The sequence below is a fragment of the Pongo abelii genome, chromosome 3 (assembly GCF_028885655.2).
Source record: "Pongo abelii isolate AG06213 chromosome 3, NHGRI_mPonAbe1-v2.0_pri, whole genome shotgun sequence".
Taxonomy (NCBI): Eukaryota; Metazoa; Chordata; class Mammalia; order Primates; family Hominidae; genus Pongo; species Pongo abelii.
In genome coordinates, this window is record NC_071988.2 from 114540110 (window position 1) to 114567664 (window position 27555).

At 34.6% G+C, this 27555-nt stretch overlaps 1 protein-coding gene across 2 annotated transcripts in view; it reads left to right on the plus strand.

Moving 5' to 3' along the window:
• GRID2 (glutamate ionotropic receptor delta type subunit 2) overlaps positions 1-27555 on the plus strand; it is a 1495815-nt gene that overhangs the window by 810550 nt on the left and 657710 nt on the right. For both annotated transcript variants that reach the window (XM_024246001.3, XM_054554182.2), the window contains exon 4: positions 2107-2312. In XM_024246001.3, the coding sequence (XP_024101769.1) occupies positions 2107-2312 (206 nt within the window). The remainder of the gene's footprint in view (positions 1-2106; positions 2313-27555) is intronic.

Consider the following 27555-nt stretch of genomic DNA (forward strand, 5'->3'; position numbering starts at 1 on the left):
TTGAGACGGAGTCTCACTCTGTCACCCAGGCTGGAGTGCAGTGGCATGATCTCGGCTCATTGCAACCTCCACCTCCCGGGTTCAAGCGATTCTTCTGCCTCAGCCTCCCAAGTAGCTGGGACTACAGGTGTGTGCCACCACGCCTGACTAATTTTTGTATTTTTAGTAGAGATGGGGTTTCACCATATTGGCCAGGCTGGTTTCAAACTCCTGACCTCGTGATCTGCCCCCTTCAGCCTCCCAAAGTGCTGGAATTACAAGCATTAGCCACCACACTGGGCCTCTGACATGTATTCTAAAGGTATCATTGTTTCTGGGGTGAGGCCCAAGCTTGTGTATTTTTGATAAGTTTCTCAAATGATTCTGATTCACATCAAAGTTTAAGAACATCTGCTTAGCATGTACATAGTCTTGTTATTGTACCTCTACCAGCGTCAACCAAATTCCATCAAATTTAACCCTTTGCTTAATTCATGTTTCAGAGTCTTACACCCTTATGTACATTCTGACTTGGATATGGAATGAATACATAACACCTTTATTATTCCACCTCTTTTATTTCATCCTCTGCCCTAGCTGAGGATTTTATTCTTTTAACCTGCTTTGATGGTAGCATCCTGAGTTTACCACATAATTAATGATAAGAAATGTAAGATAGAATTTATACAGTATATATGTTGTAAAGATTTTTAAAGTCATCAGATAAGCAAACATATAATATTTACAACAACTATTTTAAAATGAAAGCAATCAGAAGAAGAAAGCAAAATTGTTATTTTAGTCAATTTGTAACCTTGCAAATATAAATGTTTATAAGAGTAAATGTAGTTTCTAAATTTTTGGCTATTTGTTTTCCTGTTCTGTAGATTTACTTATTGCTTTTTCTGGTTTGTATGTTGAAAAATACATAAATTAACTATTACCATTGAGAGGCAAATTTTACATGCAGGCAAGCACACACTATTAAGGATTTTGAGATCTAGTCTATTCATAAGTTCCCTACAATCCCATTTACTTGTTTCTCTAGTATTTGCCCTTTAAATATTTTATTCTTTGGATATGTAATGAAAAATAAAGTTCATGATATAGTAAAAGAAAATCTACTATATTAAGATTATAGCATAATGTATATGAAGCTTGTATTGTGCCAGATACGTATTTCAGATATCTTCTTCTATAAACAAGCAATCTGATACTAAGAAGAAATATTTGTGATATTTCAGACATTTAATGTTACTTAAATACACATCAAAGTACAAATGATAAACTCTTTAGATTGAATTTTACTTTTCTTATTTAAATGTGACGTGGACACTGGACATTTTAATTTGATAAATTTCTAGAACTTTGCTTATTTTGGAATAAGTATGTAAATATTTTGCTGATCATCATGCATTCAAAAATGTAACTTAACATTTTCTAAAATGCTGAAATATGTTTTGAAAAAATATGTTTTGCACATTAAGTATTTTCTCCTTACTAGGGCAAACTTGGTATCTCCTACCAACTTTTCCAAATTTAGCTAAGGAGGTAATAGTCATTAAATAGATTAAAATTCAGCTTTTATTTGTGGTCTAAGTGACCTGAGGCCCTTTGAAGATAACCTTTTGAAACTTTCTGTTTAACTGATAAAAGTCAAGTTTAGTGATACTGTTGCCTATTTTAAGAAATATTCGTAATCTTGATTCAGATTCATCAGTCATCAATGATATTCATGCTTACATGAGGTTAATATTACTCTTTAAAATGCTAAGGAAAATAGGGAATGTCTTTCCCTTCTTGTTTTGCTCTAGAGAAATGGGGCATCTCTCCAACCACCTCCGTGTGCCCTCACCCAACCAACATTTCTAGGATTGACATCATTTAGGTTCCATGTAGATAAAAAGAAATCCATTTAAAAAATAACAATTCCTACATTTTTCATGTGAACACTTCAAAATGTACCAAACCTTAAACATATTTGAGAGTTCTGTCAGCTACTCAGTTGGTAATTTTAGACAGCCTACAATGTGGAACAATAATCTATTCTGATATAGGTGAAATAGCTTATGCCTTCCTTCTGTACAATAATGCACATGTATTTTGATGGACTTTTGATGTTTCCAGATATCCGTGGAATACAGGAGTTCTTGGACAAAGTGTCTCAGCAGGGAATGGATGTTGCACTTCAGAAGGTAGAAAACAACATCAATAAAATGATCACCACTCTCTTTGACACCATGAGAATAGAAGAACTGAATCGCTATCGAGACACTCTTAGGCGAGCGATCCTTGTTATGAATCCTGCTACAGCCAAATCCTTCATTACTGAGGTAAGTGAAAATTGTCTTGGGGTGAGAGTTGTGCAAAATAATTAAAAGCTTTGGAATAGACTCTACAGAGGAGATGAAAATTAAGAGCAGTGTGAGGGAATTAACTACACAATTCTTGTTAACACTAATGGAGGTAGCATAGTGAATGCCTCGCTCATCTCATTTACCCCTTGCTGTCCAGTTAATTGCTGAGAACATTTGTATTTACATATATTTGGGCACATAGACAGAACAATTTTAAGAAGTCTTATAGAAGTTTAAAAGTGCTGTTGACCTGAATGAATCTGGCAAGATCAAGAATAAATTCACAAGTGCACAGCTCTCTAACTAATCCTTAGTATTTTTTGTAAGTTAAAATTTTACTTCTGAAAAAAAATTTACTTGAATCAGGATAATATTGCCTAAATATGATTACTGTTACAAAACATATACAGATTTATATCTTCTCTGTGAACTTTGTACCAACACAAATAATTAAGTGTCTGAAACTCTGTAAAATGATGACCACTGTACATTTTATGATGCTGCATCCTCAAATTTTTAAATGTATCTGTTCATTTAGTTAGAAGCTCTGAAACTTAGTAAAAATACAATTAAGATTTTCTAGTGATTGGTATAACAGCTCTGTGTTCTAAAATGCCTGCTATTGCCTTGTAAAAGTTTATTGTCAAGTTGCCCCACTTCAAGTTTTTAATGTTACATAGTAATAGAACTGGTCATGACGTTACATACTTTCACATGGAATTTTAAAAAATATTTTAAATTTGAGGAAGGGAATTTATTTAATACTTTTTTTTTTTTGCTTCATTTCACTATTATGCTTCTGTTAGCTCCTGAAGTATTGCTATAAAGATTCCAAATTAGGAACATGTTAGAAGTTCTTTGACACTCACATTATAGTTGGTATCAAAAAACATAAGGCAGAATATAAATCACTAGGAAGGGTAAAACTTGTGGAAAACCGTCAGTAATATAAAATTTTTCATTTTAATAGGAAACTTCATTATGCAGTTTAAAGACAAATATAAACATTTTACTTTTTGAGTTCAGCAAATGACTTAGGGAATCTTATTGAACTACTACATTTTTTCATAATATAAAATATTTACAATTTTAAAGAAGTTGGTTCTTTCCTTCAAGAAACACAAATCTGGAAGATGGAAGCAAGTCCACAGAGGATGTAATATAAATTAGGATGTTAAAATTGCAGTAGAGGAGGTTGAAGCATCTATGGTTATTTTTGTTGGAGGAGATCAGAGAAAACTTCACTGAGCAGGTATATTTGAACTGGACTTTGTGTCATGGGTTAGGAATTTATAAAAGAGAAGTGGTATTGATATGGTTTCGCTCTGTGCCCCTACCCAAATCTCATCTTGAATGGTAATTCCCATGTGTTGAGGGAGGGACCTCGTGGGAGGTGAGTGGATCATGGGGGCGGTTTCCCCCATGCTGTTCTCATGATAGTGAGGGAGTTCTCACGAGATCTGATTGTTTAAGTGTGGCAGTTTCCCCTGCGCTCTCACTGTCCTGCTGCCTTGTGAAGATGGTGCTTGCTTCTCCCTCCACCATGACTGTAAGTTTCCTGAAGCCTCCTCAGCCATGTGGAACTGTGAGAACATTAAACTGTTTTCCTTTATAAATGACCCATCTTGGGTAGTTCATTATAGCAGAGATAATGCTAGTGTATTCCTTTGCTAGAGCTGCCATAGGCTTAAACAACAGAAAGTTTGCATCTCACAGTTCTGGAGGCTAGAAATCTAAAATCAAGATGTTGGCAAGATTGATTCCTTCTGAGGGGTGTGAGGGAAGGAACTGTTCTAAGCCTCCCTCCTTGGCTTGTAGATGAATTCTTTTTCCAATTTCTATTCACATTTTCTTCTCTTCGTGTTTGTTTGTGTATCCAAATTTCCTTTTTCTATAAGGACATGAGTCGTTTGGATGAGGGTTCACCCTAATGACCTAATTTTAATTTGATTACCTTTGTAAAGACCTTATCTCCAATAAGGTCATATTCTAAGGTACCAGATATTAGGAATTCAACATATAAATTTGAGAAGGAGGTAGTGATGGCACAACTTTACCCATAACAGGTACCATTAGCTGTTATGAGCACATAAGGCAGAGGAGTATGTTTGAGAGTTCAATTTGGATCCTGTAAAATTTGAGCTAGCAGTGGATTCTTCAGGTGGTGTTAACTATGTTTTAACACCTTTATAGTACTTACTATCTTCTTACTACTTACTGCTTTCTTTTCTAGGACCTTTTTAAAAAATGAACTCATATAATCTTCATAAAAAGCCTTTGAGTTGGTACTAACATCATCCTTGTTTTGTAGATAAGAAAACTGAGGTGTATAGGGTTTAAGTTGTCAAGATGACACAACTAGGAAGAGACAGATCTGGGATTAATTCCAATAAGTTTGTCTCTAGAGTTTGTGCACTTAACCTTGGTTCCCAGACAAGTTGGTTATAAATGCATGACTGGAGACCAGGAAAAATCAGTGCTCGAGATGTAGTTTATTTGTTTTTCATCAGTTTAATATGCATTGATTTACTAGTTCATTGGTTTTCCAGTTCATCCTAGAAACTATGCTAGGCACTAGCGATACAATGACAACAAAGATCCCATTCCTCTTCTCAAGTTTATAGCCTGGTGTTGGAGAAGGAAAATGAAAGAGTGTCAGCATTATAAGATGCATGTAATGGCAGAACACATACATCTATGCTGATCTCCAGAGCCAGCCATGTCTGGTTGCAGAGGTAAAGTATACAGTCACGAAATGTTGAGGAAGGAGCTCAACATTCAAGATGGTATCTTGAAGGAGGTGCTTCTTGAGTTGAGCATTAAAGGACATGTGGATTGGATCAGGCAGAAATGGTGGGAAGAGCATTCTAAGCAGCAGGAAGACCATAAACAAAAGCCCAGAGGCGGGGCATGCAGCAAGAAGGCAAAGGGCTAGGGAAGGAATGGGTAGAGGTGGGTGTGTTGACTACCCTGTTGAGAAGTTTGGTGATGAATGTAAGGGTAAATTATGGTTTAAAATTTTTAAAAATCCCATGAGACTGATATCAGAACCAGGGATATCTGTTTCATTTTTAGGATAAAACAAGCTGAGCCTTTTTACACAGGTGTCGGGAAAGCAACCAGTGATGAAGAAGAGATTGTAGAATGGAAAAAGAATATTGATAAGCTAAGACCCCAGAGTGTTACAATTCATGAAGCTCTGCCAGGGGACTACTACTCATTACCAATAACCTACAATTGTTGCTTCAAAGGTAGACAGAATTAGTTCAGACTTCATTAAAGGAATTTTCATTGATAATCCTTGTATTTCTGATAATCAATTTCAACTGATATGATCTTAAGTTCTCACCTTGTCCCCCAACCTTGACCCTGAACTTTATACTTATAATAATGTATCCCTTCCATCTTGGTCCCCAAACACATAAAATCTATTATCTTTCCTTAAAGACTTTTCTGTCTTTCCCCACTCATCCACCATTTTTTTTAGTAATTTATCTTTTATAATCACTGATTTTATGTCTCCAAACTGTGGGCCAGTTATTCCACAGGCATCTTAAGCAATGATGTAGGAATGGCAGAAAGAATACCTATTGTACTGTTCTCTAACCTGCAAGATGGTTCCTGTTTCTCAATTAGTTGTTCTCAGACACATCCCACCTCCTCCATGGGTTCTAGGATTGATTCTTTTGAGTAGGGAATAGGCTGACCCTATTAGTGCTGGGAGCAGTTCATTCAAAAGAGAGGCAGAACTAAATTAAAAAGAGTACACTGAAATTCTGAAGACACAAAAAGAAATTATTTCTGTGTGACCTAGAGTTTCACTCAGTCTAGTGGAGGAGGCAGCATATAATTAAATATTACTATGTGAAAGAAAATTCTATAATAGTGATGGATCAATGATGTTCTGGAATACCCTAGGAGAACTGACTTATGCTACAGAGAGCTTAGCCAGGGTCAGAACAAGCTTCACAGATAAGTTGTGTCACCAGACTCTTGAAAAATAAATAAGAATTAATCAGGTAAACAATGGTGGGCAAACAATTCAGAATTTGTGTGTGTGTGTTTGTGTGTGTGTATGTGTGTGTGTGTATGATACATGAACAGAATTAAAAAATCAAATTCTACTGAGGGTTTTAAAATTAAAAACAAGAATCTATTTATTACTACCTCCAGTTATTCTTTTCAGAAGTATTTATTTTTTATTTTAAAATTTAATTTGTATTTACTTTTAGCATACCCTGTGTATTTGCATTGTTCAAAATTTAAAAGGTTCAACAAGGTAATATCCTGCCACTGTTCCTCAAACACCTGAGTTCCTTTTCATGACGCAAATAGTGTTTCTTATGTGGCATTCCAAGTATATACAGACACACAGACACACACACACATTTTTATTATTTTTCTTACATAAATAGTTATGTACTACATTTAAATTCTGAGCTTGGAATTTTAAACTTCTAGGAGATCATTCTATTGAGACATATGAAGTGTTCCTAATAATATTTAATGGCTATATAATATTCCCTTGGTAAATGTATTAGTCCATTCTCATGCTGCTGATAAGGCCATACCTGAGACTGGGTAATTTATAAAGAAAAAGAGGTTTAATGGACTCACAGTTCCACAGGGCTGGGGAGGCCTCAGAATCATGGCAGAAGGTGAAAGGCATTAAATGGTGGCAGGCAAGAGAGAATGAGAGCCAGTCCAAAGGAGAAACCCCTTATAAAACCAACAGATCTTGTAAGACTTATTCACTACCAAGAGAACAGTATGAGGGAAACTGCTCCCATGATTCAATTACCTCCCTTGGTTCCCTCCCACAACACATGGGAACTACGGGAGCTACAGTTTAAGATGAGATTTGGGTGGGGACACAGCCAACCATATCAGTAGATTAAATGACTCTTAGCTCTTTAACTTTTTTGTTTTAATTTTTACTTACTCTAGTAAATATTATTGGTTGATTTATTAGTTTATCATCTCTTACCTACCTTGTCTTATATGATAAGTGATGATTTACTTCATGTCCTTCACCTACACCTGCACATCCTCTCAATATATTACTAGTTATAGCACAATTTTAAATAACTTTATATAACACAGTTACACTTCTATTTCCATACCAACTACTGTTGACAGTATAGTATCTGTAAAGACAATATACTAGTTGTAAAAGTTCGTTCACTATTTTTCCATTCTTCTACCTCTCAGCTTCCATGATCCACAGATTTACTTTTATATTGAGTGTGTTGGAAGCATGTATTTTCTATTCTGTTACCAGAAATAAATTGTTCATGCCTTGATTAAAAGTTGGCTTTATAAGATGAAAATCTGTAATTTGCTTATATTTTATCACTATAAATATTGTTCACTGTACAACAAAGTATTAAGATATGATTATATTTGGTTTTTTTATCACTCAGCTTCAGGTTTTTTGTTTGAGTTATTACTTTTCTTACTTTTTTCTTCATCTTTGGCTATGAAAATTCTAAATTACTGTTTTCAATAACAAATCTCCAAAATCCCCATTTCCTGACTGCACCCTTTCCTCCCAGAGCCCCCCTTTCCTGCTGTTTCTGGTGCATCCCTAAAATCAGATAAATTCTAGTGGGTCAGATCCACAAATTCCTGGTTCCTGTGTCTTACAATTTCTTAGTTTCCAGCTTTGCTGGGAAATATCTTGAAGTAACTTCTGAAGGAAGAGTGTTTTTGTTTTTTTTTTTCTTACAGAGGAAACATCTGTGTTAGATAAGCTGTGTAGAGGCAAGAGTTATAGTGCTGTTGGCCACAAGTTCAATGATAATGAATCAACAATGAATATTAAATAAAGTGCCTTTAAATAGAAATGCATAAAACCAGAGGCTGGCAGGGACCAAACTCTGTATTTCCCCTAGGAGCAGTGATTCAATATTCACAAATGCAGTGTTCATAGGAATTTTATAGAACCTAGCTACTGTGAATGACAAGCATCCACAATCGTTGTCATTATTTTCACTTATGAAAATGTATTCATTCTAACTTCATCCTTGATGAATAATGTGGCTAATTATAAATTTCTAAGTTAAAAAATTATTTACCTCAGAACATCAACAGCATTAATTTATTACATAATGGTAATTTGATCATTTAGATTGAGTAGATAGAAGATGGATATGGTCATTTTACTGGAAGTAGTGCTAGATTTTGCATGTGTATTTATGTTGCCTTGCTCTTGGATAATAATGGCAACATTAGTTGCCCCGATTCACCTAGAAAATTCACCTATTTATTTAGAAGAGAATCCTATGCTTCTTACTTTTTTTTTTAAAGGGATAAATGTCAGCTTTCAGGAACATTTTGCATGTGACAGCATGTGAGAATCAACATACATTTAGGTACAATCAGTCTTCTTTATTAACTGATTTTGTTTTTCAAATTCACGTATTCATTAAACTTTATTTGTAATTCCAAAATCAATACTCAGTGCACTTTCATGATCATATATTTGCAGAGCTCAAAAACTTGAGTTATTAGTAATTAAGGTCAAATAAAGCTGCTCTCTGCATTCTTGTTTTAGCTCCTCTATGGCAAGCAAGTGTTCTTTTCTCTATCTATTTAGTGCCTTTTTCGATTTTTTGTGCTTTCATCGGTGATTTCCCTGTTTAAAATATCTCCCAAACATAGTGCTAAAGTGCTGGTCTAGTGTCCCTAAGCACAAGAAAGCTGTGATGTGCATCACACAGAAAATACCTGTGTTAGATAAGCAATGTATAGGCAAGAGTTATAGTGCTGTTGGCCACGAGTTCAATGTTAATGAATCAACAATGCATATTAAATAAAGTGCTTTTAAATATAAATACAAAAAGGCAGAGGCTTACAAAGGACCAAACCATTCCCCTAGGAGCAATGATTCAGTATTCATAAACACAGCATTCATAGGATTTTACAGAACCTCGCTACTGTGAATGACAAGAATCCTCTATGTTCCCACATTTTGAGCTCTCCATCTCACACCTACCTTTTATTTGGCCTTTTCAACTATCAAGACTTCTATGACTCTGCAGGTAGAGGTCTTGATGCTTAATTGCTGCCCTTATGACAGTCTCTAGTCTACGGCTCCTGCCACCCTGCTTCGCCAGATATCATTGCTTCCTCTGATCAAATATCACTGCTTCATTTTTATTTTTCAGTAATTTAGGCAAAACACTTTTCTGATGGCCTCTGTTCCTTTTCTCATGGTTGTTGGTTTATATATGTATTCAATTCTTCGTATTTTCATGAGACTCTGGGAGTCATCTCCTTTAACTTTCTTGAGTTGAAAGGTCCAGAATATTCTTTCAGATTTTTAGAGATTAAAGCTCAACAAAGATAAGGGACGTTTAAGACCAGTTTTTATAGATTTTATGAAACAATATTAAATCATGGCATTTCAGATTTGAAAAATATAATATGTAATATTTTGTTGAATTCCAAATATATAATTGAATAAATTAAAGGCCTCTCTAGATCTAACTCACGTTCTTCTCTAACTTCCTCCAGCTATGTTCTGCACCTCTGCAGATTGTAGAGGACACCCAGAGCTTGAAACTGGTCAAATAGGTTGTTAGCAGGTCAAAGGGGTGCAGAATTTTTGTATCCGAAAAGAATTTATTGAAAACGGCTTACCATGGATTATACGATAGACAGAAAGGCAAATGAAGCTAGAAAGAAACTGATGGATTGAGAAATTAGGAAAGACAGAGAAACTAAAGGTTATGATGAGGTCAGAGACACAACCAAGTTCAGCAAGTGCCTTAGACAGGGAGAAGTTGAGGGGAGAAATTCTGGTAAAAGGAGAATAGCAGAACTTTCAACCTTACTGTTTTCTATACTTTATAAGTTAGCATGCAAAGTCATTGAAATATTCAAGAGAAATATTAACTTTAAAGTCAGAAGAATGAGTTTTATCAAAGAAATTGCTCACTTAGCATTGTCATGTAATTGCTAAGGGGAAAAATAAGCATATCAATTCTGTTTGCATCTTTTTTTTTTCTGTCCCTGGAGAAATTATGTAGCATTGAGTTAATTATGCTCCCTTTGAAGTCTTAGAAATTTAATACATTAGATGTCTACACTTAGTGCTCCACCTCTCATTGAAGAGTTTCAAAGCTTTAAGAAAAATACTGCAGTTATGTGCAGCTGAGTATATAAACCTGCTGTGATATTGGCAGAAAATTTTTACACAATGTATCTGTAAGTGTCCTTGAAATGAATATAGTGAAACAGGAGTGCTCATGTGGTCTTATTTAAATATAGATTGGAATGATATTTTGAAAAAAAAGTTTTTATATAGGAATAATGTTGCATTTGTTGCTGTGTACGTTATAGTCTTTCCAGAAACAATACAAAAAAATTCTATATAAATTAGACATTTTGGCCATGGCCTTTAGTGTTTGGGTTTGAGAAGATACGCCAATTCTTTTAAAGCAGGAAGTTTTACTATTTATACAGCAATAGATATTGTCTCCAATTTACATTTTTTCTTCAGATTTTCAGAAAGGAACCCTACTGTTCCATGACATCCTTTTATTTCACAATAAGAAAAGGTTATTATTATCTTGTATTCCTTAAACATACTTCATGAAATAGTTTTCATTGTATTGTACTATACCCTAGGTTCATGAAAAAAAAGAACTTTGAGGCTGTCAAACAACAAAAAGGCAAAGTTACATATCTCAAATATGTATGCAGCTTCCCAAAAATAAGCCTTTGGGAAGATTTAGGAAACAAGGGAAGGTAGCTTGTCTCAGTAGATACAGAATGATTCCCACTCATCAAAAGGGTGCCCTTTTAAGAAGTGTCTGTTCATAGCCTTTACCCACTTTTTGATGGGGTTGTTTTTTTCTTGTAAATTTGGTCAAGTTCCTTGTAGATTCTGGGTATTAGAACTTTGTCAGATGGACAGATCGCAAAAATGTTCTCCCATTCTGTAGCTCATCATCACTGGTCGTAAGAGAAATGCAAATTGAAACCACAGTGAGATACCATCTCATGCCAGTTAGAATGGCGATCATTAAAAAGTCAGGAAACAACAGATGCTGGAGAGGATGTGGAGAAATAGGAACACTTTTACACTGTTGGTGGGAGTGTAAATTAGTTCAACCATTGTGGAAGACAGTGTGGTGATTCCTCAAGGATCTAGAACCAGAAATACCATTTGACCCAGCAATCCCATTATTGAGTGTATACCCAAAGGATTACAAGTCATCCTACTATAACGACACATGCACATGGATGTTTATTGCAGCACTATTCACAATAGCAAAGACTTAGAACCAACCCACATGCCCATCAATGATAGACTGGATAAAGAAAGTGTGGCACATATACACCATGGAATACTATGCAGCCATAAAAAAGAATGAATTCATCTCCTTTGCAGCAACATGGATGAAGCTGGAAACTATTATTCTCAGCAAACTAACACAGGAACAGAAAACCAAATACCGCATGTTTTCACTCATAAGTGGGAGTTGAATAATGAGCACACATGGGCACAGGGAGGGGAGCATCACACACTTGGGCCTGTCAGGGAGTGAGGAGCAAGGGGAGGGAGAGCATTAGGACAAATACCTAATGCATGCAGAGCTTAAAACATAGTTGATGGGGGCTGGGCGCGGTGGCTCATGCCTGTAATCCCAGCACTTTGGGAGGCCAAGGCGGGTGGATCATGAGGTCAGGAAATCGAGACCATCCTGGCTAACATGGTGAAACCCCGTCTCTACTAAAAATACAAAAAATTAGCCGGGCGTGGTGGTGGGCACCTGTAGTCCCAGCTACTCGGGAGGCTGAGGTAGGAGAATGGTGTGAACCCCGGAGGTGGAGCTTGTAGTGAGCCAAGATTGCGCCACTACACTACAGCCTGGGGGACAGTGTGCGACTCTGTCTCAAAAAAAATAAATAAATTAAAATAAATTTAAAAACCTAGATGATGGGTTGATAAGTGCAGCAAACCACCATGGCACATATATACCTATGTAACAAACCTGCACGTTCTGCACATGTATCCCAGAACTTAAAGTAGAATAAAAAATAATAATAATAAAAAGGGTGCTCTGAGTACTCAAATTGCTGTGATAGTTATTTAAATGACACATTTTTTCTGAAATAAATTATTTGGAGACATTATACAATGCACAATTTTAAAGATGAAGCAATTATAATATAGTGCATATAAGTTTACAACTCAACAAATTTCCATGTGACCATTGTCCAGATCAAGAAACAGAACATAACTAGCATGCCCAGATTTCTCATTCACGCACCCACCAGTTAAGATCTCCCCGAAGGTATCCTGACTTTTAACACTATTCAGCTAGTTCTGATTGATTTTAACCTGTGTATAAATAGAATCATACAGTGTATACTGTTTTGTCTTTCTTTTATTCAGCATTATATCTGTGAGATTCATCCGTGTTGAAGTTTGTAGAAAAAATTCATTCATTTTGATTGCCTCAACATATTTTGTTATATGAATAAGACAGAATTTATATACTTCTGTTGATGATTTTTTTACAGTTTTGCTCATTACAAATAGGGGTTCTATATACATCTTTTTGGATATGTCTGTAGTTTTGTTGAGTATATACTTAGGAATGAAATTGCTAGCTCAAGGAGTACGCGTAAGGCATGTTACATATTAATGCTAGCTGATGCTGCCAGTTTCCCAAAGTGTTTACACCAATTTTACTATTTCAAGTAGTAACTGAAAGCATTCCAATTTTCCATTTCTTCACCAACACTTGTTATTTTCTGTCTTCATCATTTTATTTAAACTGCTGGACATGTATTAGATTCAGATTTTAATTTGCATTTTTCTGATGGATGATTTATTTTGTATATTTATTTTCTTTGAGGATATTTTTCTTTTATGGAGTGCCTGTTGAAGTCATAGTCCCCCCTTCTTTCCCCTCATGATTTGTGGAAGCCCTTTGAATATAATGGATAAAAGTCTCTTGTCAAGTGAATGTATTTTAAAAATCTTCTCTTCTGTCTGTCTTTTCACCTTCTAAATAGTGAATTTTGATGAACAGAAGTTCTTATTTGTAATGTAGTCTAAATTATTAAATTTTTTGTAGTTAGTACTTTTTGTCTTTTTTAAAAGAATGCTTCCTACTCGAAAATCATGAAGATCTACATACAAGGTTTTTCTAGAAACTTGTTTTATCATTTACATTTAAATCTGAAGTTCATCTGAAATCAATTGTTTTGAATAATGTAAAGTGGAGGTAAAGATATATTTTATTTTCCATATGGTGAACACTTCATTTTAACACAAGATCAGTGTGTCTGAATGGAAAGAATAATAGAAGCTTCCAATACCCATTAATAAAGTGGGAGTTGATTAGTGTATTTGAAAGTATTATCTCTGTACTGCATCCTATTGCTATGACCTATATATTATTTTCTAATATGAAATGCATGACTTTAGAAGAAAAGGAAAGGTTATATTGGTGAATTAATTGAAGTAAGAATCTTCCTGTGATCCCAGGATCACAAAAGTTCATGATGCTGGATTCTATGGTAAAAGCTGTAACTCTTTCCATGGGCCCAATAGTTATGGGTCATCAAGTAGCAGAGAGTGGCCAATTACTCAAAAACAAACTGCTCCATTTAAATATAGTTTTTACAATTGCATGGAATTGTAAGAAAAAAAACTGGCTTAAAAAAAAACAAATCTCTAACAGGCACTGATTCATCCCTGATTTCATTTATATTTCCTTGTATCGTATTTATCAACTATTATTAAACTGCTCTCAAATCTGAGTTTTAACTTTAGCTTTATAAGCTTGTATTGAAAGGCAGCTCTGTTACTAGTCAATCCACAGATGTGGGTTTTTTTTTTTTTTTTTTTTTTGATGAGAAAGTCTTAAACTTATTTTACTTTTTGTTTGACCTAAATTGTATATGACAGTTCTTGCTTCTGTTAATGAGGCCTGAGACAGCATCAGGTTTTTCTTTTCTGATTGGAGCTCTGTTTAACTTGCAGAAGATTTCTCTGAACATGGAAACTAAGCAAAGAACGGGTTTCCAATGAGTCTAAACTTCCAAATAAAACAGACCCAAATTACCCCTCTTGTGACCACTGACTTGGGACACTGATATTGGTGGACAGTTTGCTACTAACTTCTCCTAACAGCCTATAATCTATTTAATAATTTTTGACTTTGCAACATCTACTGCTGGTTTTTTCTTTATACTAAGTTCTTAAATAAGTCAATCATTTTTATTCCACTCCATTTGAATTATTATCCAAGCAATAATTTGAAAAATTGTGGAAAAAACAAGAAAATATCTGAATATTTGTGACAATTATACCATTATTTTAAATATAAAATCACAGTTGCTTCAACCTTCAAGACAAGAAAATTGAAATCCTTCTCTAATCCATTTTTCACTTATTCAATTATTCAAACAATATATTTAAAGCTATTCTATGCAAGTCAGTGTGGGAAGAGCTGTAAGAATACAATAATGAATCGTATATGATTCCATACCCCAAGGGATATAGACTCATAAGGAAAATGCTGTAAACATGAAGTGTGCAAAATAATAAAACCATAAGAACAGGCACAGTTAAATTACTCCTCTCTGCTCCTTGGACTTGGGAATGAAGAAAACAGAGTTGCTACCTAAAACCTAATCAAATAAATTCTATTGGCAATGTATGAGTTACACATCCCTAGGTTATTCATATCAAAACTTTATTGTTCTGCTGTAAGTGAGAATTCTTGACCATTTCAAAAATTCTTACCATAACCTGCTGTAGTCTTCTCAAAGCAAGTCTAGAATGTAAATGAATCCAAGAATAATTAAATTTGTACTGAGTTTTCCCTCCATGAAATTTTACAGGTGATTCAGAAACAAAGGGAGTAGTTAGACTGGACCTAATGATAAATTTGAAAATGGGAATTTAGCAGTGTTTGTCTATTACTGCTTAGAGAAGACACCAGTCATGGAAGGCAAGAACTTGCTAACATACGAAGGTATTCTCTGTAGTATGTCAGGCACAATTCATCAGACTTAATTGAAATGATTTTCAAAATTATGCACCTCTTTGATCTCTGCTCCTACTCTATCACATAAGAAGCCAGGAGAATGGTGACCTCATGCATTCTAAGCACTAGAGAGATGTATTTATTGCAAATAAATAAATTAGCAATTTATATGTTGATTTCTATTTAATTTGCTTAGTTCATAAATGGCAAATACATGCTACAAGTGCTATTAATTCCATTTCGAGACCAAAACCATAGATTACTACTCTCTGCCCTGCTGTACTGAGCAGCTATAGCAAATGGATCTTAGTTAGCACTAGAGTCTGAACATATTTGCCAGTCTGGGTTAGTATGAGTCAGTCTCCCAGAACTTAATCAATTCCTTAAATGCTTACTGACAAAATCAATATTTTAGTTTTGTAGAGAACCAGATTTTAAGGTAATGCCACCCCATAAAGCTTTGTTGAAAAATTAAATAGTCCTTCTAGATTACAATTCTATCCAGACTTTTTCTCACTATAATACAAATAGGAGGGAAAAAACTGTCTTGACAGCAAATTAAGGTCAATTTGCTTTTCCTAACAAAACCCGTTGTTATTAGAATGAAAAAAATACCCTGTAGCATAAGAAGGTTAAAAAATTAAACTTATATATGTCTATCCAATAGTAAAATTTCATGAACATGGAGGTCCTTTAATGTTCTGGCTAATTAAATTTTTAGTGCCTTGTAGACTATAACAAAATTTCTTTTTGGTTTCTACTTGTGGAAAAGTGTTAGAAATACTTTAGTCTGGGTTTTTTTTGTTTTGTTTTGTTTTTTGAGGTAAGAGCTAGAGTATAGCCAAGATACCTAAATCTTTCACATTGATATATCAGTATGTTGCTGGATATTCAGATTATCAATGCTTATTACGTTAAAATTCACATGTTAGACCTGGGTCCTGAAATCATATTTCACTTGTTTCATATGTCTTTTTTAGTAAGCCATCTGAGATCCTCCTTATAAAGTTGAATATAAGTGTACCCATGTCTATGCAAAGTTTTGCATATTGGCATGAAAGAGTATATATATGACAACATGCATTTATACACAAATAAATGTAGAAGTTTTGAAACAGCAAGTTCATTAACTCTGATTCTCTAATATATATATACATAATATTTATATATGTTATAAAATAATATCTGCTATTCAGTATTTTATTCTGTTAAAACTAAAAGCTATTAATTGGTGGCTAGTTGAAATCTAATAAGTTGTTACTTTCAATATTGTTTGATCAAACTCAGAGTCAGATTACTAGCCCTCTCTAATTGGCCAAAAACTTCACTTTGAAAGATATCATGAGAAACTTGCAAAAGTAAATTGCCATTTAAAATTTATTGTGTAGAAATTACTTTTTTTTTAACTATGATTCCTGTTTTGTTCCTTAATAGCCTGAATATCCTGTAAAGAACACTGATATTAAATGTAAGAAGTAGGTGAACACCTCAATTTCGAAAAATTATTGTAATGAATAAGCAAATCCTTATTAAAAAGGAAAAGTGAAAGATGAAGGGTGGGTTTAGAACTGACCAGAATTCTTAAGTTTAATATCCGTAAATTCTTACGTATAGGACTGATGTCCAGCAGGTGTGCACCTACAAAGCTCTCTTCACTGCTTATGACTGGCATCATTTCTCATGGAAGATGTCCTATTTGATTGCTGAGTGCCTGTTTTACAGAGTTTTAAAAATATTTTGAATAACATTCCCAATCACATGAGTCCTCTAGCAATGTAGAATTGTGAGACGTACATCTACTGATCCAAGTAGGTAACTTTTTCAATCCACATCTCTTCATATGTCATTCTGTTTTTAGTCTTCTTAGTGAATAAAAATAATGTCAATTTTAAATGTTTAATACCTAATAAATGTTTGCATTTGAAATTTCACTCACTATTATTTAATTCGCATTAGTATATTATAGTTAGACTAAATGCTTTCTAATTTGGAAATGTTTCCAGTGATAATTTTTAATGTTTTTTCAAATTGCCAGTTTGAATGAGGGAAAAAACCTAACTTTCTCTTTATTTTGTTTATATATTCATAATAGTCTACAGAGTTCAAAAGAAGGCACAATTGGCATAATACTTTAGAGATAAACAAAAATGTGTTTACCTAAAACAAAGTTTCTTGGGCTTGGCACTATTGACAATTTGAACCAGATAATTTTTGTTGTGGGCAGATGTCCTGTGCATTATAATATGTTTAGCAGCATCTGCCTGTACCCATTAGATGTCAGTAATACCTACCTCAGCTGTGGTAGAAGATAAAATTATCCCTGGTTGACAGTCATTGATAACTATTTAATTCTGAAACAGTAAATTTTTGTTCTCATGAAATTTTTATTGCTGTCCTATGATAATTACTTTTCACTTTACCACTAATAATAGCTAGCTAGCATTTATTAGTTTCTTTCAGTTGTGTGACACTGCTAATCACTCTGTAAGTTAACACTTATAATCCTCAAAAAACCCAATGGCATAGATAAAACAGTATCTTAATTTCACAAATAAAAATTTTGTAAAATGATGTATAAGCATTTGTCTATCTTAATTAGGTAGATCGTTTGCATTTTATTTTTTGTTTGCTTAGTGATCACTTTCAAAGTTATTTTACTATTTTTTAACATGTTCATCATGAAATGCATTTTTTTTTAGAGTTACTTGGTTTCCAAGTGACATTTAACTCCCTAAAATAGCATTTAATCAGTAAGTTTATGTTGTGGTCTTTGAACATGCCATCTGAGGGACAAGAGTGTGCTAGATTGCCTTTTGACTTACGATGTTTAGAACAAAATAAATGAAAAAGAAAAAGAAATGAACATATACATAAACTGAGAAGCATAACTAATTGACAGCAAGAAATGACTTGATTCTCAACACTGTAAAGTAGTTGCTAAAGGCAGTAGCTAACATTTATTGTGTTTTCCTTACGCGCCAGACACTGCTGTATGTGTATTTTACATATGTACACATGTATTTACCACACTAAACCTAGGGGATAGATGCAAGTTTAGCCTCATTTTACAGCTGAGGAGATTGATACACAGAGGTTGTAAAAGCAGTTTCAGGTCACACAGTGAGTAACACCAAAACCAAGTTTAGATTACTAGTAAGGAGTGTGCTAGGCTGGGCATGGTGGCTCATGCCTGTAATTCTAGCTCTTGGGAGGCTGAGGCAGGAGGATCAATTGAGACTGGGAGTTTGAACTCAGCCTGGGCAATTGAAGCCAGCCTAGGCAACATAGGGAGACCCTATCTCTACAAAAAAATTAAAAATTATAATAGCTGGGTATGGTGGTACATGCCTGTAGTCCTAGCTACTCTGGAGGCTGATGTGGGAGGATTGTTTGAGCCCCAGGGTTCAAGGTTATAGTGAGCTATGATTGAGCCACTGCACTTGAGCTTGGGCAGCAGAGTAAGACCTTGTCCCCCTCTCCCACCAAAAAAAAAAAAAAAAAAGTATGTGCTATATTGCTTTTCTAGCTCTGCAGTGAAAGTGAAAAAGTCAACTTAACATTTTATTCATGACATAAGAGTAGTCAGTATGCCTAACTCCCACTAAATTATTTGTAAGGAGAGCTTGTACTGTGAACTTTATAAGTAAAATCTATTGCATGGTATCATAATATAATGGAGGAATTGGTCAGGATTATGGATTTTTGTCACATTTCGCCCTTAAGCATAGAGAAGAACAGAACTTTTGGATTAAATGGATTAATTTTAGTGTATGTGCTTATACTAGAGAGAGAAAAAGAGGAAGAAAGAAATCTAGGTTGAATAAACACTTTTTGACATAAAGAAATTTTGAAATATGGAAATTATTGGAACTCCAGTGGCTCACAAGATAGTACTGAATTATTGATATAATAAGATCACTCAATATGCTGAATGTGAACTTTAAGAACAAAAGAACAATGTTAATGGTGGTTTTATCTAAGAGATCCAATTTGTCAATCAATCTCCTATTGGACTTGTAGAGAAAACAGGCGGCAACGATGATTCCCCCATTGCTAAACTGTCCTAATCAGGGCTAATAAGAGGAGCAAGAATGGAAACTTGGGAAACCTGAGGTACAGAAAGCGGCATGAGCCTGACTATTTCTTAGCAAACACAAGTTTGCCTTTTCTGGGAGACCTGAAATAAATGTTCATCCTGGTTCAAACTCCCATGATGATCCTGACCTGAGATTAGAGTTGCTACAAAAAGTTTCACAAACTTTCAGCAGAAATGAAATAAGAATTTCAAAAGAGACTCCGATTTTGATGAGTAGAACTTATGCTTTGCATTTCTATAACTGTTTTGGGAATTGCAAACCTCATGGTATTACTAAATTATCCATTCCCTATTCTACCAGTGTTGTTTTGTATTCTCAAGATGTATTGATTGCCATGAAAGCAAACTAAAACCACAAACAAACCCATCAACCTAGCAGGCCAACCTTCTCTAGACATTAAATTTATATTTTTTAAAAACTATCTAAAATTCAGAATAACTGCCACTAGGAAAGTGGAGAAATTTGGCAACAAATATAGCTTAACCATATAAATAACTTTTTTATTATAAGTAACTGAGAAGTTTAGCAATTAGTACATCTACTTAATTGCATTTTAAACTGTAACGTGTTTCTTGGCCCACCTTCCTGAGACATGTTTGTTGTTGAAAATACTAAGAAGAATAGGGTTATTTATTTCCTGGCAATGTCCTCCAACTAGCTTAATGTTGAAATACTGTTTTTTTTGTTTGTTTGTTTGTTTTTGTTGTTGTTTTCTAAGCTAATAGTGCAGGATCCTTCAGGTCTTTCAGAATCTAGCATTTCTTTTCCCCTTTCTGCAAGGATTCTGGCATCGAGATTTTTATGTTGATGATCCACCTGCTCCAAATGTGGCCCGGAGACTAGTGCTACTAGGGGAAAATTCACCCTCACACTCTGCTGTTGCCAATAACACAATCCAGGGCCTACTTACAACAGTAAAATGTCTCTTGCAACCCAATAACACTCCCAGGCATCTCAACACTAAACCTTACTTCACCATCATTGCACCCTTTGTCAAGTCAGTTTCCCTTTAGAAAAGCTGATGATCTTGTATTTATTTTACCTATTCTTTATTGCAACCCTTGTCTCCATGATGTTTGGCACTCAGACACATGGAACCTGGCAGGGTGTATCTCAAAGTCATGCCTCCATTTAGACCTTAAGATTAGAACTCACAACAAATTTGGGGTGTTCCATTTCAGATGGTACCCAGTGAGGTTGAAGGTTGGACCGTAACCTTCAGAGATGGAGTGGATCTAACTAGGGCAATTAGCTGTCAGGCCCCAAATGTCCAGGTGTATTTCCTTATGATTAAGCTCTTTAAGCAAATTGACCAATCTTTTCCCACCCTGCCAGCCCTTCAGGCTGCCAGACATAGAATGACATAGCTGAGATGGCTGAAAACATGAGCATATATACTTATTTGTAATATTGTTGTTTTAATTATCCAGGTTGATAATTAGACAAGCGGGAGACCCAAATGCAAAATGAAATTTACCTTAAAAGACTGGGTGTGGTGGCTCACACCTGTAATCCTGCCACTTTGGGAGGCTGATGTGGGTGGATCACTTGAGCCCAGGAGTTCGAGACCAGCCTGGGCAACATGATGAGATCCTGTCTCCAAAAATGTTTTAAAAATTAGCCAGTTGTGGTGACACCTGCCTGTGGCCCTTCCTGCTCAGGAGGCTGAGGCAGGAGGATTACTTGAGCCCAGGAGGTCAAAGTTGCGGTGAGCCATGTTCGCACCACCACAGCAATCCAGCCTGGAGTACGGAGCAAAACCCTGTCTCAGGGAGAAAAAAATGTTAATACATTCTGAATTAAATAATTACTTTATATTTACTATGAAAGAGAAAAATTCGGATAATTACCAGAGAAACAAAAACTAAGAAAACAAAAAGAAAAGTGGCTCTTTAAATTTCTCTACAGACTAATTAAGTTTATTTTTCTAGATTTGCTTAATGGACAGATACCTTTGTGAATTTTGCATCTTTAAAATCTATCACCAGTATTCCCATAATTTATTGTTCTCCGTCATTAGATTGTAAACTTCATGAGGTTGAGCTCTTTATTTTTTCAAGTCCAAATCCCACACCATATATAGCCTAATATATTGCAGACAACAATCTCTAAATAAATGATAAATTTTTGAGGTGAAATTTATTCTGGAGATTGATGATTGCAGCTACTTGATTTTGAGAGTTGTAGACATCTTATAACTGATTTAAATGAGAACTATACCATATATTCCAGAATGACTGAAACAGTTCTCTCTTATCCAATTGCATCCTTTCTGCCTTTCATCATTCTATGAGAGTGTCTCACATTGCATTTAATCTTTACATTGGCTAAATTCTAACTAAACAAAAATTTCTTAAAACATAACTGACAGTAAAGATTTTTTTCTCAGCAATGACCAACCCCCTCCCTAGACAGCTGAATTTTGGTATTTTGGGACTGGTTGCTAGAATTTCCATGAAAAGATTAAATAAATTTTTTTTTTTTTTTTTTTTGTGAGATGGAGTCTCCCTGTATCACCAGGCTGGAGTGCAGTGGCACCATCTTGGCTCACTGCAACCTCTGCCTCCTGGGTTAAAGCGATTCTCCTACCTCAGCCTCCTGAGTAGCTGGAACTACAGGCGCTCCCCACCATGCCCAGCGATTTTTTGTGTTTTTAGGAGAGAAAGGGTTTCACCATTTTGGCCAGGATGGTCTTGATATCTTGACCTCGTGATCTGTCTGCCTTGGCTTCCCAAAGTGCTGGGATTACAGGCTTGAGCCACCACGCCCGCCTAATTAAAACAACATTTTTAAAATCCAGTCTAATCTCTTTATGTTTTAAATTGAGTTAAATACTTATAACTGGTAAATTATAAGTATATTTATGTATTTGTAATATTGTTGTTGTCATTATCCAGGTTGAAAACTAGCCTGATTCATTTTAATTTTTAATTTTTATAGATGCATAATAGTTACACATATTTTTGGGGTACATATGGTATTTTGTAATAAGGATATAATGTGTAATGATTAAATCTGGGTAACTGGGATATCCATTACCTCAAACATTAATCATTTCTTCATGTTGGAAACATTCCTGGTTCTTACAGGATATAAAATTTGAGACATTCTGTTCTCATCTCTACACAAATGGATCTGTTTTTTCTTTTTCCTATGTATACAACTAGCACTATAGAGCCGTTATCTAGGAACATCTGTTAGTTGCTTAAACCGGGTCCTCCTAGAATAGCATCTCTCAGTATTGTTATATCTGAGATCTGATTTTAGGAACTTGTTCTTTAGTCATTTATTCCCACCTCAATCCATAAGCAAACAAACAAACAACAAAACTGGACTGTAAACCATTATCTGCAATAAAAAATTGTAAGTATAATTTAAATATCTGGACTAAGGAAAGGATAAATTAGAAGAACATTAGAAATTAACATAGCACAGTATAGGCCGGGATGTTGCACTATTTTTCCCAATACAACAATAATCACCTTGAGGTCAGGGGCTATTGTAAATTTCACATTCTCCTCAGCATTTGACATAGAACCTACATATAATTTGGCACTCAGTACCTACTTGTTTGTTTTATTTTACTCAGTTAGGCAAAAAGTAGAGCAGAAAGAAAATGTTTGCCTTATGTAGCATGAAACACTTTCTTTTTATGGGTGAGATCATGCCCATTTAAGAACATTGACACAATTGCAAAGATCTAGGGAACTGTACCATTCTCAGGTTGCTTCACTTCCTGGCTGATTTTAAACACCTGGAGGAATGAACCTTTGAAAATCCTTTGTGCTGTCCACAATTAAGTTTGGGCGCAGCCTCACAGCTCTCAGCATGGATGCTAATTTCCAAATTTTAACTTGAGCCCTTAAGGGATGGAATTGGCTTACCTTATATCTCTTTAGAAGAAATGAACTTCTACGTGACATATATTCACTAATTATTATTATTTCTTAATTCCCTTAAAATATAAAAGATGAAAGGCTAAAATGTAATTCTAATTGGCAAAGGAATTTCATACCGGGAAAGCATCTCTTGATTAGCAGCTGTGTAAGCAGAGGGAGGGTTGGGGGTATGGAAATTTGGCTAAGAATTCACACAGAAAAGTGCTCGATGTGCTTCGAAATAGCTCAATCAGTACTCAGCGTGCTGTGAAAACGCTCAACTGGTGCTCAACTTCCAGCATATTTAAATGAGTTGAACGCTTACTTTTTAAAAGTGCTCAATTGGGAGTGCTCAAGTTGTGGTACCTATTAGTTGAATGCTAATTAACTTTTCCTTTTCATATGGTTCACTTCTCTATTAAGCAAACAGACAGTTTCGCTGTTCATGTTTTGAGGTTAAACCTGGACTTTCCATGAGACATTAAGGGATTTGTATTTATTTTCCAGAAGGAAATTATACCATCAACTATTCCATCAACTATAGCTTTTTCTTTGCATGCTCTTGCATGCACGTTCTCGCTCTCTCTTGGTCTCTCTCTCTCAGATTTTTATATTATACTCCTCACTATTTCTGAGCTTTATTGTTTTCTTTGAAGCCATTTTGAGAAAACTAAAAGAGCAGAGCTAGATGTGTTATTTGATCTGATATCTTTTATTCTTGATACATAGGTTTGGTTTTTCCCAAGTGTCTTTTCAATCATTTTGATAACACTGCTCTTCAGAAATAGTTTTGAGCTTTAATTTGAGTTTAAGAAACTGCATAGTTTTGTGCTATGTTCCTAAATGTCCACTTTCACCTTTGGTGAACTCATTAGTATCTTACTTTTTTAAGTTGGAAAGATGAATCCTGTAATTTGGTACATAATAAAGATTTCATTAACTAATCTGTTTAAGATTGAATTTGAGCTATATATTTTGAGAATGCACTTTGGGAAAAAATTACTATGACTTTCAATTATCTCACTATTGCCATGAATTAAGATGAAGATTTAAATGGATTTTTTTTTCTGTAACTTCAGAATTTCTTTCCTAGGCAGATGCTGCGCACATTGTACAGCATTGCACAATATGGCGGTTGTGTCCTATTTCCCCTAATTACCAACAGAAAGCTATGCACGGGTGAAGAAAGCCTTAGGAACATGCTCCTATAAATGGAGAAAAAGGAATGCCAAAGCTTTACCTGTCAAAATACAAACTGTCAAAGACTGTATTTCAGTTTAATTCTTGATCTTCTATAATGATGTGGCAAGTTGTTGTTCAAAGTAAAGGTTAAGGAATATTTAGGCAAATAGAAAAGTAGAATTCCATTTGCTTCACATAGCAACTGAAAAAGAAGAATGCATAGTCTCACTTTTAGGGTGAATAAAATGTAATTTTAATTAGTATCTAATGCAGGATTAATGCATTAGCCTCCTAACTCATCTCCCAGTTAAACACATTCTAAGACAGAAATGCCTTTCAATATATGTCATTGAAAGGCCACATTAGGACTTCTTAGGCTGGAAGTCATTGAAAATGTGGGTCATCTAATGCCTCTGTTCTGATTTGGGTTCTCCAAAAACCTTCTGATTTTAATTGGCTTCCATATAGGTCTACTGTGGAGAAAGAATAAGTGGGTCAGATGAATATTGTTTAGAAAATAAGTTAGTCATATTTCAGTATATATGAAAGACTTACAAATCTCACTGAAAATGAAGAAATTTGTACCATGGCTTTGAATTGCGATCTGAATTTTGTAAATGTGAATCTGAACTGAGTAATGGGATGGTACTTAGTGTTCTCCTAATAGCAATTTTCTGAGTCTACAGTCCTAATGGCCTGACCTTGGATGGTGGTGAATTCACTAAGGTAATGACTATCACAACATGAAGCCTCTTTAAAGAAAACTTGCTGGATATCAAAATTCTGTTTTAAATTTTTCTCTTTGAGTTTAAATTGAATTTTTGTGGTGTTTTCACAAAAGTGCCATGCTCAGATTTATGAACATAATGAACATCATTTTTTTTACCTTTATGCAAATATTCTCAGCCACTATTAAGGCATTTTAATGAAAATTAAAATTTGATTTTTTAGCAACTTGGAGTAGCTTATAATGATAATATTGAATCAGGAATATATTTTTTGCAGAACAAAATGAAGGAAGTTGGGTAGTAGAGGTCCCTTCACAAATTCTACCCAGTGGCTATAAGAGGCAATACCGGGTTATTGCTTTGCTGTAAAATAAGAGAGAAATGTATGCCCCATTGCCCCTCGCTGTTTGGCGTATTGAAACTTGCCTATTAAATTACCCTTTACTGAGTTTCACCATGCTCTCTCTCTGAAAATAAAAGCTAATTCAGCTTTCCTATATTTATGATAATGAAAAGTAATATCTAAAGTGGGGGTTTACTGTGCAATCATACATTCAAGTGATGTATTTACTTTCATAAACTAAAGAAGGTATTTAAGTGGTTTGCATTAGTTTTAAACAATTATCTTTTTGTATTCACTTGACCTAGTTAGATAATGATGTGCAAACAGATTTGATTTAATAACACATTAGTAAAATGTTCGGTGAAGTCTTAAAACAACTGCTTTTAACATTCCTGAACAATAGGAGGCTTTGGGTTCAGTCTCCTGTGAGGTGTGTGGTGCTTGTTTGCAAGCAGCTCTGACATTTTCAGAGTCTTCTACTACAAAGAGATTCTATTTTGAAAACAATTATTAGGAAGCAGCTGAATGTGTATCCTCCATTGAGCACTAAGTTTCTGTTGTTTTCAGTTGTTGATGGCCAAGATTAAGAAATGATTGAGAAAGCATCCATGTATCATTTGATAGTTATACAAGATAATACTTTTTCACTTTTTAAAAATATCTTTCCCAAATTGGGATTTTGTAATGTATTAATATGCTAATGACTGCTATGACTGTTTGTGTCCTTCCTCTACTGTATGATCTGCTTTCTAGTTGAAAATTAATAAAGGCTCCCAACTGGTCCAAAGTTTTCATCAATATGAACAGATGTTGCTATTGTTTGGCTGGAGCATTTACTTTGAAAGATACGATCTGAGTTTGAAAATAAACTAAGCCCTAGTCCTATTTTTGTATAGTGGCATCAGGAAAATATTTTGTTTTGTTTTTATTTCAGTAGAAAACCAAGAAGAGTTACCTTATCAATTTTAGGATGTGAATTTCAGAAAGAAGTCATGATGGTGTTTTGATTTTATTCTTATATCAAAATCCTGCCAACAATAACAACAAAATATTTATTATAGGTGGATCAAATGACAATGAACTTGCCAACAATAACAACAAAATACTTATTATATGTGGATCAAATGACAATGAACTTATCACTGCTTTTTATAAACTGTGTGGTATGCTAAAATTTCAGTCATTTTATCCATTTTGTAGAAATTTAACACTCATGTAATACAAACTATATGCCACTATTCAAATTAATTACAGGTTCATTTAAACATCATAATAACCCCACAGGATAATTACTTTACTATTATTATGCCCATTGTATAGATAAATAAGCTAATGTCCAGGAAGTTGTATAGCCTTTCCAAGGTCACACCATAGATTTTTAACTCAGGCAATCTGCCTCCACAGTCTGTTCTTGTATCTGCTAAACTATCCTGTGTTAAAAATTCCAAGAGTTATTGTGTGTGTGTGTGTTTTTTTAATTCTCCTAAGAATGCTAACCTCTTGGATATTTGTTAATAAGTCCTTGCTTTAATGGTAAGACAATGGACTTTCTAGTAGTGATACTGTTATTCTTTGACTGAAAATGTGGCCAAAGCTGCTGAGGAACATATATCCAAAAGAAAGAGAGCCTTCCGAGGCAGCTGGATGACATGGCAATCCTGAAGATCAATGAGATGAAAATGTCATACTGCCACATTCATTTCATATAACCTTTAGGTTTAAAACTTTCAATGAAAAGGAATCACTGAAAATATTAGCATATAGTGTGAATACTGACTAGTCTTGTTTATTATCTTACATAAACAAAAATAATTTCAATAAATTGTATATAAATGTTATATACCCGTTATATATGTAGGAGAAAATGAATTCTAAAGGAGAAACAATAGAAGAATCTGCAGCTGTGGCAAATTTATCTCTTTAAAGATACTTTATTGTTTAGAATCAACTATAGTACTAAGTGAATACGACTTAA